This window comes from Ranitomeya variabilis, chromosome 6 (genome assembly GCF_051348905.1).
Source record: "Ranitomeya variabilis isolate aRanVar5 chromosome 6, aRanVar5.hap1, whole genome shotgun sequence".
NCBI lineage: Eukaryota > Metazoa > Chordata > Amphibia > Anura > Dendrobatidae > Ranitomeya > Ranitomeya variabilis.
In genome coordinates, this window is record NC_135237.1 from 40,331,611 (window position 1) to 40,346,464 (window position 14,854).

Sequence of the window (14,854 nt, forward strand, 5' to 3'; positions counted from 1 at the left end):
GATCCCTTTTCTGTCCTCAATCTGTTTAGTTAGACTGGCCTCCTTTGCTAAAATCTACTTCATTCCTGTGTATGTGATTTCCTCTTAACTCACAGTCAATACATGTGGGGGGCTGCCTGTTCCTTTGGGGAATTTCTCTGAGGCAAGGTGAGGCTTTATTTCCTATCTCTAGGGGTAGTTAGCTCTTAGGCTGTGAAGAGGCGTCTAGGCAGAGTTAGGCACGCTCCACGGCTATTTCTAGTGTGTGTGATAGGAGTAGTGTTGTGGTCAGCAGAGTTCCCACTTTCCCAGAGCTTGTCCCCGATTCTGAGATTAACTATCAGGTCATTCCGGGTGCACCTAACCACCAGGTCCATAACAGTTGGTCCCCGACTTCGTGTTGGGGATTTGGTTTGGTTGTCGTCTCGTTATGTTCCTATGAAGGTTTCTTCTCCTAAGTTTAAGCCTCATTTCATTGGTCCCTATAAGATTTCTGAAATTCTCAATCCTGTGTCATTTCGTTTGGCCCTTCCAGCTTCTTTTGCCATCCATAATGTGTTTCATAGTTCTTTGTTGCGGAGATATGTGGCGCCTATGGTTCCCTCCGTTGACCCTCCTGCTCCGGTCTTGGTCGAGGGGGAGTTGGAGTATGTGGTGGAGAAGATTTTAGATTCTCGTATTTCGAGACGGAAACTTCAGTACCTGGTCAAATGGAAGGGCTATGGTCAGGAAGATAATTCCTGGGTTGTTGCCTCTGATGTCCATGCTGCCGATTTAGTTCGTGCCTTTCATTTGGCTCGTCCTAATTGGCCTGGGGGCTCTGGTGAGGGTTCGGTGACCCCTCCTCAAGGGGGGGGTACTGTTGTGAATTCCGTTCTCGAACTCCCTCCTGTGGTCATGAATGGTACTTCGGCGAGTTCTGTCCGTGGACTCCCTCTGGTGGCTGTGAGTGGAGCTGCTGGTTCTGAGATTCCTTCCTCAGCTGCCCTCGTTTATGGCTAGGCTGGCTTCTCTATTTAACTCCACTCAGATTGTTACTTCATGCCAGCTGTCAATGTCTTAGTACTGGTTCAGATCTCTCCTGGATCTTTCTGATGACCTGTCTACTCCAGCAGAAGCTAAGTCCCTGCTAGTTATTTTGTTGTTCATTGTTTTCTTGTCCAGCTTGCTATCATGATATTACCTTGCTAGCTGGAAGCTCTGGGATGCAGAGTGGCACCTCCGCACCGTGAGTCGGTGCGGGGGTCTTTTTGCACACTCTGCGTGGTATTTTGTAGTTTTTTGTGCTGATCGCAAAGATACCTTTTCTATCCTCTGTCTGTTTAGTGAAGTCTGGCCTCCTTTGCTAAAACCTGTTTCATTCCTGTGTTTGTGACTTCCATCTTAACTCACAGTCAATATTTGTGGGGGGCTGCCTTTTCCTTTGGGGAATTTCTCTGAGGCAAGGTAAGGCTTTATTTCCTATCTTTAGGGGTAGTTAGCTCTTAGGCTTAGAAGAGGCGTCTAGGCAGAGTTAGGTACGCTCCACGGCTATTTCTAGTGTGTGTGATAGGATTAGGGTTTGCGGTCAGCAGAGCTCCCACTTCCCAGAGCTTGTCCTGTTCTACAGTTTAACCATCAGGTCATTCCGGGTGCTCCTAACCACCAGGTCCATAACACTAGGCCCAATGTAAAGGAGCGTGTCTCCTAGACTTGTAATGCCCATATATGAAGTGCATGGGCTGACAAACATTTCCCCAAGGGGGAACATTTTTTAAAAATATACTATGGGCATCATAGACACCCTTGCCAAACATTGGACTGCCTATAGCGGCACAGAAGACGATAAGCCTGGTGATCTAGTAGTGGAGAATGAGGAGACATTGCTGAAGGCCTCATTAAAAACTAGGCCCAATGTAAAGGAGTGTGTCTCCTAGACTTGTAATGCCCGTACACGCAGTACATGGGCTGACAAACATTTCCCCAAAGGAGATACATTTTTTTAAAATATACTATGGGCATCATAGACACCCTTGCCAAAAATTGGACTGCTTATAGCAGCACAGAACACGTTATGCGTGGTGATCTAGTGGTGGAGAATGAGGAGACATTGCTGAAGGCCTCATTAAAAACTAGGCCCAATGTAAAGGAGTTTGTCTCTTAGACTTGTAATGCCCATACACGCAGTGCATGGGCTGACAAACATTTCCCCAAGGGGATACATTTTTAAAAAATATACTATGGGCATCATAGACACCCTTGCCAAAAACTGGACTGCCTGTAGCGGCACAGAGGACGTTAAGCCTGGTGATCTAGTGGTGATAAATCATTGTGAAATCAAACAAAAAAATAAAGGATGTGAATCCACCGATGAAAGTAAATAACAAAAGGGAGGGGCGAACACAGGTTCATATATATGATGCCAGATTGTGTCCAACGAGATATGTTTGTCCCTAGCAACAGCTCAGAGACAGGGATATAAAAAAAAATATAATAGTATTTAAATATTCTCATATTGTAGAGGAATACAATAGGTCACAAAAGGACGGTGCAGAGATATTAAAACTGGAATATATAAGAATAAATGGGAAAAAAAACCATACATCTCTTTTTGATGACAGGTCCTCCTGGGGGAGTTTATTTTGGTTTCTAATTAGTAACGGGCATCAGAAAAACACCCTTGCACAAAAATTGAGTCACTTTTGCATCACGGAATACATTCACCCTGGTGTTGTACTGGTTGTGGATGATGAGGATAAGGAGGAGGATAACCCCAAACAGACCAAATCAGGAAGCGGATACCCATGTGTGGTTGGGGAGAGGTGCCTAACAATACACCTCCACAAAAAAGACAATGTATTAGAGGTTAGGTTTCGCTATTTTCATTGGTGGTATACAGAAATCTTGCCCAATCCAGCCCTTGGTCATTTTTATAACAGTCAGCCTGTCAGCATTTTCAATTGACAGGCATATGATATTTGTTATAATTCCACCAGTGGCACTAAAAACCCGCTCTGACAGAACGCTAGCAGCAGGGTAGGCTACGACCTCCAAGGTGTAGAGAGCCAGTTCATGCCACGTGTCCAGCTTGGATACCCAATAGTTAAAAGGCACAGAGGAATCACGCAGGACTTTTGTACGATCTGCAAGGTACTCCCTCAGCATCTTCCCAAACATTGCACTTCTTGTGCAGCACCCCTTGCCTCTGTGCCGGCACGATGGGAAGGTCTGAGAAAACTGTCCCAGAACTTTGCCATTGTTCCGCTGCCTGAGCTGGATTGTACTTCTGTCTCTCTCGCTTGGACTCTTTGATTGTACAACAAACTCTGACGTCTGCTGCCAGCGTTCTCACATGGGAATTTTCTAAGTAATTCCGCTACAAGTGCCCTCTGGTACTGCAACATTTTAGTACACCTCTCTGCCTCTGGCAGAAGAGATTGAAAGTTCTACTTGTAGCATGGGTCTAGAAGTGTCACCAACCAGTAATGACTGTCACCAAAAATTTTTATAATGTGAGGGTCACGTGAAACACAGCGCAACATAAAGTCAGCCATGCGTGCCAGACTACTAACAGGCAAGACTTCTGTGTCCTCACCAACAGGATGACTGACCATGCTGTCCTCTTCCTCCTCATCCTCCTCCTCCCTGTCCTCAGGCCATCCCCACTGAACAGACAGTATGACAGCTGTGCTTGTAGTACCGTCTATAGCGCATGAAAGTAGCTCCTGTTCTTCCTCCTCCTCATTGCCTACCAATCTATGATGGAAAGACATGAGGCTGGGCGGAGTGTAGTCCCCCTGTATGGTTCCTTGCTCCATGTCCTCATGCTCTACCTGCAATGCATCCTCTTTAATTGTGAGCAGAAAGATTTTCAGAATGCTGAGAAGTGGGATGGTGATGCTAACTATGGCATCATGACCGCTCACCATCTTGGTGCAGTCCTCAAAGTTTTGTAGGATGGTACATATGTCTGACATCCATGTCCACTCCTGAGGTCTTATGTGGGGAGTCTGAATTGAATATCGACGGCCTTGTTGATGTTGGTAGTCAACAACTTCCCTCTTCTGCTCACAAATCCTTTTCAACATATGCAGTGTAGAGTTCCAATGCGTGGGGAGTGGGGACATCACACCCCAGTCGGTGAGCCGGAAACTGCAAACGCTGCTGAAGCACGGCAAGGGTGGCTTAAGCTGTAGCTGACTTTCCAAAATGGGCAGACAGACGGCGTACTTTCACTAGCTTTTCAGAAAATGTTGAACCACGAGGTTAAAGGGACTCTGTCACCTAAATTTGGAGGGAACAATTTTCAGCCACAGAGGCGGGGTTTTCGGTGTTTGATTCACCCTTTCCTTACCCGCTGGCTGTATGCTGGCTGCAATATTGGATTGAAGTTCATTCTCTGTCCTCCGTAGTACATGCCTGCACAAGGCAATCTTGCCTTGCGCAGGCGTGTACTATGGAGGACAGAGAATGAACTTCAATCCAATATTGCAGCCAGCATGCAGCCAGTGGGTAAGCAAAGGGTGAATCAAACACCCGAAAACCCCGCCTCTATGGCTGAAAATTGTTCCCTCCAAATTCAGGTGACAGAGTCCCTTTAAGCACATGGGTCAGGCAAAGTACGTGTGTGAGCTCACCTTGTCTCAGAGCCGCCACCAGGTTACGGCCATTCTCACACACGACCATGCCTGGCTGTAGGTTCAGCAGTGTCATCCAAATATCTGACTGCTCTTTCAGTGCTGTCCACAACTCTTTTGCATTGTGCAGTTTGTAACCTATGCAGATTAGCTTCAGCACAGCCTGTTGCCGCTTGGCTGAGGCAGTGCTGCAGTGCTTCCAGCTTCTGACTGATGTGTTGATTTCAGAGATGGAGGCTGAAGAGGAGGAGGAGGAGGTGCAGGAGCTGTAGACTGTGGGGGCAACCTTGATTGATGTAGGGCCCACAATCCTTAGCGTGGGGAGGATGTGTTCCATTCCAAGGTCTGACTGGGTCCCGGCTTCCACTATGTTAATCCAGTGTGCCGTCAGTGAGATGTACCTTCCCTGCCCACAAGAACTTGTCCATGTGTCCGTGGTTAGGTGGATTTTCCCAGTAACAGCATTGTTGAGGGCATGGGTTATGTTGTGGGAAACATGCTGGTGTAATGCTGGTATGGCACGCCGGGAGAAATAGTGGCGACTGGGGACCGAGTACCTTGGGACGGCCGCCGCCATTAGGTTGCGGAAAGCTTCGGTCTCAATGAGCCTAAAAGGCAACATTTCGAGCGCAAGCAGAAGAGAAATGTTAGAATTTAGTACAGTGGCCTTTTGGGGCATTGGCAGGGTATTTCCACTTGCATTCCAATGACTGGGGTATAGACAACTGAAGGTTGTGCTGGACGAGGACGTGGAAGGGCTTGATGATGGTGCTGCTTGACTGTGGGCAACAACAGGTGCAGGGGTAGAGGCATCTTCACATGCACGGTGGACTGGGGATTGGCTTCTACGCAAAACAGTGGAAGAAGCAGTGGTGTCACCTGCAGACAGTGTTCCTGGAGCCTGAGGTTTGGCCCACAAAGTCGGGTGCTCTGCTGCCATGTGCCTGATCATGCTGGTGGTGGTCAGGCTGGTAGTTTTGCTACCCCTGCTGATGGGGGCATGGCGGGTGCTGCAAATGGCCTGTTTGGGGTTATCGGCAGAGTCTTTAAATAATAACCAGCCTCGGGAAGATCTAACAGTTGGAATGGCAACTTCCCTCATGTTAGTGTTACGGGGAATGGATGCACACCTTCTGTCTGTGGCCACCACACTGCTTCTTCCTGCCTGTTGGGGTGATATGCCTCCTTCCCCATGTGTGCTGCTGTCCTCGCTCTGCATGTCCTCCTGCCAGGTTGCGTCAGTCACTATGTCATCCACCACCTCATCTTCCACATCCGCACCCTGCTCCTCCTCCTGACTTTCTGGCAATTGCGTCTCATCATCGTCCACCTCTTGTGACACTTTCCCACCATCGCCTTAATGTGTCCATGGCTGGTCAAAGCTTTGGGCATCGCTACATGTGATCTCATCTGGCCCCACTTCAAGATGACTGGCCGAGAGTCTGGAATCTTGAAAGGGAAAACTGAACAGCTCTTCGGAGTGTCCAAGTGTGGGATCAGTTGTCTCAGGGCACTCGGCATGGTGGGAGGAAGGAGGATCAGGGTGAGGAATATCCAGTCCACACTAACGGCTACTCAGACTTGACCGTGTGGAAGACATGGTGGTGGTGGTGGCTAAGTAACTGGAAGCATTATCCACTATCCAACCAACAACTTCGTCGCCCCCTGACGAAGGAGCCTCCGCTCCGAAACGCGCGTCGGGTGCTCGTGCGGTGACCGGTCCGGGCTTCCTTCTCAACATCCCCCTGTTTACAGGTATACTCCCGACCGCTATTGCGGTGATTAGTCCTGGTTTTCTGGGCATATATAGGGTGAGTTGTACGGTCTTAGAGGACCATGGGGTTATGAATGATATATATGATACAGACTTGATGTTTATCTGGAGAGGGTAGCCATCGGTTACTGGTCCGCACGATTTCTGGATATGGTGGCCATTTTATGGGTTTATTGCCACCATTATTGCACCTTGTTCTGTCTTCTGTCCTGAGCCCTAGTAGGTTTTTTACTTGTTTGTGTTGATTTTCAATAAAGATGTTATCGTATTAGCACCCAGTTTGGTCGTTTTTTATGTGGTTTTCCACATTCCCATCCCAACCAACAACTGTTTCACACTGCTCTGGTTTCAATAGTGGTGTGCTGCGGTCCCCTAAAAACAGGGACAGGAAGGTCGAGTGAGAAGATGTGGGTCTTTGTTGTGGCCCACTTTCAGCTTGGCCACGGACTCGTCCTCTGCATGCACCATCAGCATTAGGTCCACTTCCCCATCCCTAGCCTTTCCCATTTTAAATGGACTACTGAACTATTTCAAAAGCTCAACACAAATGTATTTATTTGGAGCAAAATTATATCTGATCAGTATGCCTTCAAAGCTACGATTTTTCCACCACAGATACAACAGGCCGCAGCCACAGATAACAGACCGTGAAATTATTTTTTCTGTTGTATGTGAAATTTGGAAAAAAATACAAAATTAGTACAAGGCTAGCAGAAAGAACTATGCAACTTATGCTTGCGAAGGTACGATTTTTCCACCACAGATACACCAGGCCTCAGCCTGACATAACAGACTGTATAATTTGTATAATTTTTTGGGGGGGTTTTGGTGAATTTTTGAAAAAAATAAAAAAAGAGTAGAACAAGGACTAACACACAGAACTATGCTACGTATGCCTGCAAAACTACGATTTTTCCACAACAGATACACCAGGCCTCAGCCTGACATAACAGACTGTATAAAAAATTGTTTGGGTTTTTGGTGAATTTAAAAAAAAATAAAAAAAAGAGTAGAACAAGTCTAGCACACAGTACTATGCTATGTATGCCTGCGAAACTACAATTTTTCCACCACAGATACACCAGGCCTCAGCCTGATTTAACAGACTGTATACATATTTTGGGGGGGGGTTTAGGTGAAACTTTGAAAAAAAAAATGAGTGGAACAAGGCTAGCAGATAGAACTATGCAACTTATGCCTGCAAAGCTACGATTTTTCCACCACAGATACACCAGCCATCAGCTTCAGATAACAGACTGATCTAAATGTGGCCTTCATTTTTGGGGGCACAACTAAATTGTGTCAACAAGTTGGCTATGACACACACACAAAAAAAAAAAATAGGGGGGTGCACTCACATCTGGTGCCTGGGACAAATAAACAAAAAAAAGGTAGATTTGCACGTTCTTCAATTACAATAACCTGGCTGTAATATGCAGTGTGACCAAGCAAATAAATGTTGAAATAAGGGGGCTATGGATTGCTTTAGAATAAAAGAAGCAGGTGTAGGGTGAAGAAAAAAAAATGCCACAGAAAACTGCAGCTAGGTATATAGTAAATAAGCAGGAGCAGCAGACAGTGGAGCTTTTGGAGGTATGCAGTGAGAGCTATGTACTCACATACAGTGCCTGCAGGCCTTGCACTGATGTGGATATGCTGTGCCCTGCCTACCTAGCGCTGCAATCTCAGGACCCCCGAATTAGCCCTAAAAAGAACTGTTGGTTTCTCAGGAGTTGTGGACTGAACAGTTGCAGACCTACACTAACTATAAACAGGGCGATTCTGACGCTATCTCAGCAGCAGCTCTCCCTACACTCGCTAAGTCCGGAGCAGAATGTGGCGAGCAGGGCGACGCCTGGTCTCTTATACTCGTGATGATGCTGTGCGGCCTCACTGTAATACCACAACAAAGATGGCTGCGGCATTACAGTGCATGGCAGACAATCCCTGCATTGTCATTGGCGCTCTAAAGAGCGCCAGATTTACAGCGCGGAGACCCGAGCTCCCGCCGAATAATCCCGGAAATACTCGGTACACCGAGCATAGTGATACTCGGGTGAGTACCGAGTAGTGGCGAGCAGTTTCGCTCATCACTACTCCTAACCATAACTGCTGTAGTTTAAGGTTTTGGGGGCATTTTCCCCATAGGAAATCCAAATGGAGAGCCAAGGTGTGATTGCTCCCTCTGTACCCCCTATAGCTATGGCCTTGGATCTGATTCATATATAGCCTTGGTAGGACAATGTGGCATTTTGGTACATTGGCATAATTCAGATTTTTTTAGTGAGTAAAGTTAGTTCACACTTCCCATCTGAGCTATTGGTGAATTCTTCAAATTGTCGGTTCCGCTCACATTTCTAAAGTTTGAAGTTTTTTATTTTAATCACAGTTTTTACACTTTTTTACATACCCTCAATCAGGAGTGTAATATTAAATTGTAATATTAATACTCTAAAGAAGGGTATTCAGGTTCGTTTTGAACTTTTTAAGTGTATTTAACATGACCACTTTCACTGGCAGAGATTTCTACAGTCTTATTGCTCTTACAATAAAGAATCCATGTCTAACTGCTCTTACAGTAAAGAATCCTTGTCTAACTGCTCTTACAGTAATGAATCCATGTCTAACTGCTCTTACTGTAAATAATCCTTGTCTAACTGCTCTTACAGTAAAGAATCCTTGTCTAACTGCTCTTACAGTAAATAATCCATAGTCTCACTGCTCATACAGTAAAGAATCCATAGTCTCACTGCTCATACAGTAAAGAATCCTTGTCTAACTGCTCTTACAGTAAATAATCCATAGTCTCACTGCTCATACAGTAAAGAATCCTTGTCTAACTGCTCTTACAGTAAAGAATCTTTGTCTAACTGCTCTTACAGCAAAGAATGCATGTCTAACTGCTCTTTCAGTAAAGAATCCTTGTCTAACTGCTCTTACACTAAAGAATCCTTGTCTAACTGATCTTACAGTAAATAATCCATAGTCTCACTACTCATACAGTAAAGAATCCTTGTCTAACTGCTTTTACAGTAAAGAATCTTTGTCTAACTGCTCTTACAGTAAAGAATCCATGTCTAACTGCTCTTACAGTAAAGAATCCATGTCTAATTGCTATTACTGTAAGTAATCCTTGTCTAACTGCTCTTACAGTAAAGATTCCTTGTCTAACTGCTCTTACAACAAAGAATCCTTATCTAACTGCTCTTACAGTAAAGAATCCTTGTTTACCTGCTCTTACAGTAAAGAATCCTTGTCTAACTGCTCTTACAGTAAAGAATCCATGTCTAAATGCTCTTACAGTAAAGAATCCTTGTCTATTTGCTCTTACAGTAAAGAATTCATGTCTAAATGCTCTTACAGTAAAGAATCCTAATCTAACTGCTCTTACAGTAAAGAATCCTTGTCTAACTGCTCTTACAGTAAAAGATCCTTGTTTACCTGCTCTTACAGTAAAGAATCCTTGTCTAACTGCTCTTACAGTAAAGAATCCTTGTCTAACTGCTCTTACAGTAAAGAATCCATGTCTAAATGCTCTTACAGTAAAGAATCCTTGTCTATTTGCTCTTACAGTAAAGAATTCATGTCTAAATGCTCTTACAGTAAAGAATTCTAATCTAACTGCTCTTACAGTAAAGAATCCTTGTCTAACTGCTCTTACAGTAAAAGATCCTTGTTTACCTGCTCTTACAGTAAAGAATCCTTGTTTAACTGCTCTTACAGTAAAGAATCCTTGTCTAACTGCTCTTACAGTAAAGAATCCATGTCTATTTGCTCTTACAGTAAAGAATCCTTGTCTAACTGCTCTTACAGTAAAGAATCCATGTCTATTTGCTCTTACAGTAAAGAATCCATGTCTAACTGCTCTTACAGTCCACATTACATTGATATAGAAACTTTTTCCTGTAAAAATAGTAGATTTATCTCTTGTTATAGCTACAGTCTTGTGTATAAATACATACTAAGATCCTTATTTCTAAACGAAAACCCCTAATTTTAGTTAACCCATTCCATTTATTGCTTTAATTGCCCGCCTATGAATCGCTCTAGCTCTACTATGCCATTCCTGAGCACCAGTGCCTAAAATTGTACGCACTATGTGTGTCTGACTAATGTGCCATAAAATGGTAGAACTATGAGCATCTTTGCTCCTTTTGATGCATCCTACAATTTTATTTCCCTTGGCAGCAGCTGCCTGACACTGGCTGATACAGTGAAGTTTACTTTCCTCCAATATTCCTAAGTCCTTTTCCATATCAGTTTTACCCAGTTTTTCCCATTTAGCATACAGTGTTGGCATGAATTGCTCCTTCCTATGTGCACTGCTATATTATACAGAGGGCAGTATGGTGATAGGTGAATTGTCCTTTTCTTTTTTTGCTGAGTTTTCAGAATTCTTTGATTACAGATACAACATTGATAAGACATTTCTTCAAGAGTCAGGTATTGTAACAACAGTGAATATCCATCTGATAAGAAGCACATGGAACTCCGGTGATCCCTGTACACCAATAAATGGGTGCCAAAGTGCACCGATTGTCATGATGATGCAACCTATATTACAGGTCCTTCTCAAAAAATTAGCATCTAGTGTTAAATTTCATTATTTACCATAATGTAATGATTACAATTAAACTTTCATATATTATAGATTCATTATCCACCAACTGAAATTTGTCAGGTCTTTTATTGTTTTAATACTGATGATTTTGGCCTACAACTCCTGATAACCCAAAAAACCTGTCTCAATAAATTAGCATATCAAGAAAAGGTTCTCTAAACGACCTATTACCCTAATCTTCTGAATCAACTAATTAACTCTAAACACATGCAAAAGATACCTGAGGCTTTTAAAAACTCCCTGCCTGGTTCATTACTCAAAACCCCCATCATGGGTAAGACTAGCGACCTGACAGATGTCAAGAAGGCCATCATTGACACCCTCAAGCAAGAGGGTAAGACCCAGAAAGAAATTTCTCAACAAATAGGCTGTTCCCAGAGTGCTGTATCAAGGCACCTCAATGGTAAGTCTGTTGGAAGGAAACAATGTGGCAGAAAACGCTGTACAACGAGAAGAGGTGACCGGACCCTGAGGAAGATTGTGGAGAAGGACCGATTCCAGACCTTGGGGAACCTGAGGAAGCAGTGGACTGAGTCTGGTGTGGAAACATCCAGAGCCACCGTGCACAGGCGTGTGCAGGAAATGGGCTACAGGTGCCGCATTCCCCAGGTAAAGCCACTTTTGAACCATAAACAGCGGCAGAAGCGCCTGACCTGGGCTACAGAGAAGCAGCACTGGACTGTTTCTAAGTGGTCCCAAGTACTTTTTTCTGATGAAAGCAAATTTTGCATGTCATTCGGAAATCAAGGTGCCAGAGTCTGGAGGAAGACTGGGGAGAAGGAAATGCCAAAATGCCTGAAGTCCAGTGTCAAGTACCCACAGTCAGTGGTGTGGGGTGCCATGTCAGCTGCTGGTGTTGGTCCACTGTGTTTCATCAAGGGCAGGGTCAATGCAGCTAGCTATCAGGAGATTTTGGAGCACTTCATGCTTCCTGGCACCTGCTCACAGTGCCAAAACCACTGGTAAATGGTTTACTGACCATGGTATTACTGTGCTCAATTGGCCTGCCAACTCTCCTGACCTGAACCCCATAGAGAATCTGTGGGATATTGTGAAGAGAAAGTTGAGAGACGCAAGACCCAACACTCTGGATGAGCTTAAGGCCGCTATTGAAGCATCCTGGGCCTCCATAACATCTCAGCAGTGTCACAGGCTGATTGCCTCCATGCCACGCCACATTGAAGCAGTCATTTCTGCCAAAGGATTCCCGACCAAGTATTGAGTGCATAACTGAACATTATTATTTGATGGTTTTTTTGTTTGTTATTAAAAAACACTTTTATTTGATTGGACGGGTGAAATATGCTAATTTATTGAGACAGGTTTTTTGGGTTATCAGGAGTTGTATGCCAAAATCATCAGTATTAAAACAATAAAAGACCTGACAAATTTCAGTTGGTGGATAATGAATCTATAATATATGAAAGTTTAATTGTAATCATTACATTATGGTAAATAATGAAATTTAACACTATATGCTAATTTTTTGAGAAGGACCTGTATATTCCTAGGGCTGCGCTTATTCAAGCATTGATCCATTTCTAGTAGACTTACACTTTTCACATTTTGTCCATATTTTTCAAGCTGTCATTATGAAATAACTCTAGTATTTGAACAAGACAGATATGATATAATGACCCACCTTGCAAACTCCATTTACACAAGGATTGTCCTTCTCACAAATGTCACTGATAGGCAGACATCCATATTCCCCATATCCATCTCCAGAGTACCGAGGCGGACAGACGCAGATTGGCAAGGAACCCTCTGAGAGAACACAAAAAGTAGTGGAAACTAAGTCATAATTTTAGCCAGGTGATGCATGGATTTTCTTCTCTAAAATCAATTAAATGAATAAATCTATAATTGTGATGCTAGTCACTACTCCTGGAGAAACCGTGAGGCTGGGATGTCAAGAGGTCCGAGGTCAAAAGCCATGAGACTAAGTCATAGACAGAGGGATGAGACAAAGGTATTGTCAGGAAACAGTCCGAGGTCAAAATTCCAAGAAGGTGGCAGATCACGACAAAAGGTATAGGCAAACGGATGGTCAAGGAAATCCAACGTTGAGCAGCAAAGATTAGAATACAAGAATAGGACCACAGAGAAAACACATACCTCTTGAGCAAAGCTACAATTTGCAGAAATCTAATAGAGTCGGCTAAATAGATAGGTAATTACTCCGAACAGGAGACACATGGAGGAAACCCCGACACACCCTGACCCTAACTGGACAGCTAAAATGTCATTCAAGACTCTGACAGCTCAGCGCGCCCCAGCATCCGATTGGACGGCTGAGCTGTCCATCACCTTACTGATAGCTCAGAACCCCCCTGCCCTAGATTGGGCTGCAGAACTGTCATTCAAACACCGATAGATGGAATTGTGACAACAATGTTACCTTCCCGTGGGGCACATGAAGCCAATGGGTGGCAGCCTCCATTATTGACAGAACAGGCGTCCACTTGACTGCAGGTTTGTCCATCGCCTTCATAACCTGGTTAGGGTAATACTTTTACTTTTTCAGAGCACAATATCATAAAACAAAGTCAATTATGAGCGACATGTAGTATAAGTAACATACCTGAAGGACAAGGGCCACAATGAAAGGAGCCCATAGTGTTCATACATTTTACCAGGGGTGCCAAAGAACAGCCGCCATTGTCTGTCTGACACTCATCAATATCCTGACAACTGTATCCATTTCCTTGCCAACCTATAGAGAGTCAAAGCACAATCAGGAGCCTGAGAATAACTGAGCAAAGCGGTGTTTGGAAAAACTGAGCGACAACCCTTGTGACATATATAGAGACAGCAGTATGGGTTGTCAGACAAGTTTCTCCGAGCTGTATATAACTAGCTAACCAGTAAACGTTTTAAGTTAAGTTTTTATTTTTTCCATGTATGAATGTACAGTAAGTTCCTAGTATTCACATTTTTTTTCTATTAAGATGCATGGCAATACCTGCCGGGCAAGGTCCGCAGATAAAGGAACCGATAGTGTTGTCACACTGCACTTGAGGATTCTGAGAGCAGGGAGGAGTGAGCAGAGAACATTCATCGATGTCTTCCGTACATGAAGACGCTCCACTCGGTGTTGTCCATCCTGCGTCACATACACAGCTGTATCTGGGCTGCGAGGTCGATAGAAAAGATCAGAAACAAAATATACGACTGTAAATTCAAATTTGTATAAAATAAAGTACAGATTATATATTACTAAAACTGAAATAAAAGTGTATAAAAAAAACTTTATTGTAATGTTAAATGAATAAATAATTGTAGCTTTTCATAGTACATCTGTGAAGTCTTCTATTTGGGTACAGACTAGGGCTGAAGGAGACATTGTTTTTTACGGTTTCATATATGTAGGAAGAAAGAAAGATATGCAGGTTTAAAGCCCATATACACATTAGCTGAAAGTTGAACAAATCCACCAACATTGTTGGGACCTGCAGACCACCTGTTAAATATGGTGGCCTCTTTACAATGATGTCAGGGAACTTAAGAATTGGGCAGTTAAAATTCCTTGTGCAGGTCGATGCCCATTGAAAACGCATGTAGAGGGCCAAATGTGTCGCCGGCCATCTCATGTGTATAGCCAACTTTACTCTTACTGTGGACCATGGGGAATTTGTCACATGCCATGTTAGAGTTACTCCATTATAAATCTTAGTTAACTTCAGTTTTATCCATTTGATAAATTATATAAGTTGACTTGAAGTCATTTACTTACCTGGCCTTCCTGTGTTCTGTCCAAATCTATACATTGTCCATGCACACAGAGTTCTTCAGACCCTGCTATACAGTCCTCATACTTGGAGGTACACTGTGGACCATACCACTCTGGAGTACAGGAGCAGC

General features: G+C 43.8%; 1 protein-coding gene across 1 annotated transcript in view; it reads right to left on the bottom strand.

Moving 5' to 3' along the window:
• Nucleotides 1–14,854, bottom strand: part of CUBN (cubilin) — a 247,056-nt gene that overhangs the window by 210,846 nt on the left and 21,356 nt on the right. Inside the window, exons 7-11 of the mRNA XM_077268299.1 lie at nt 14,727–14,853; nt 13,956–14,124; nt 13,575–13,706; nt 13,392–13,487; nt 12,633–12,757 (exon numbers count right to left, since the gene is read on the bottom strand). Of these exons, the coding sequence (XP_077124414.1) occupies nt 12,633–12,757; nt 13,392–13,487; nt 13,575–13,706; nt 13,956–14,124; nt 14,727–14,853 (649 nt within the window). The remainder of the gene's footprint in view (nt 1–12,632; nt 12,758–13,391; nt 13,488–13,574; nt 13,707–13,955; nt 14,125–14,726; nt 14,854) is intronic.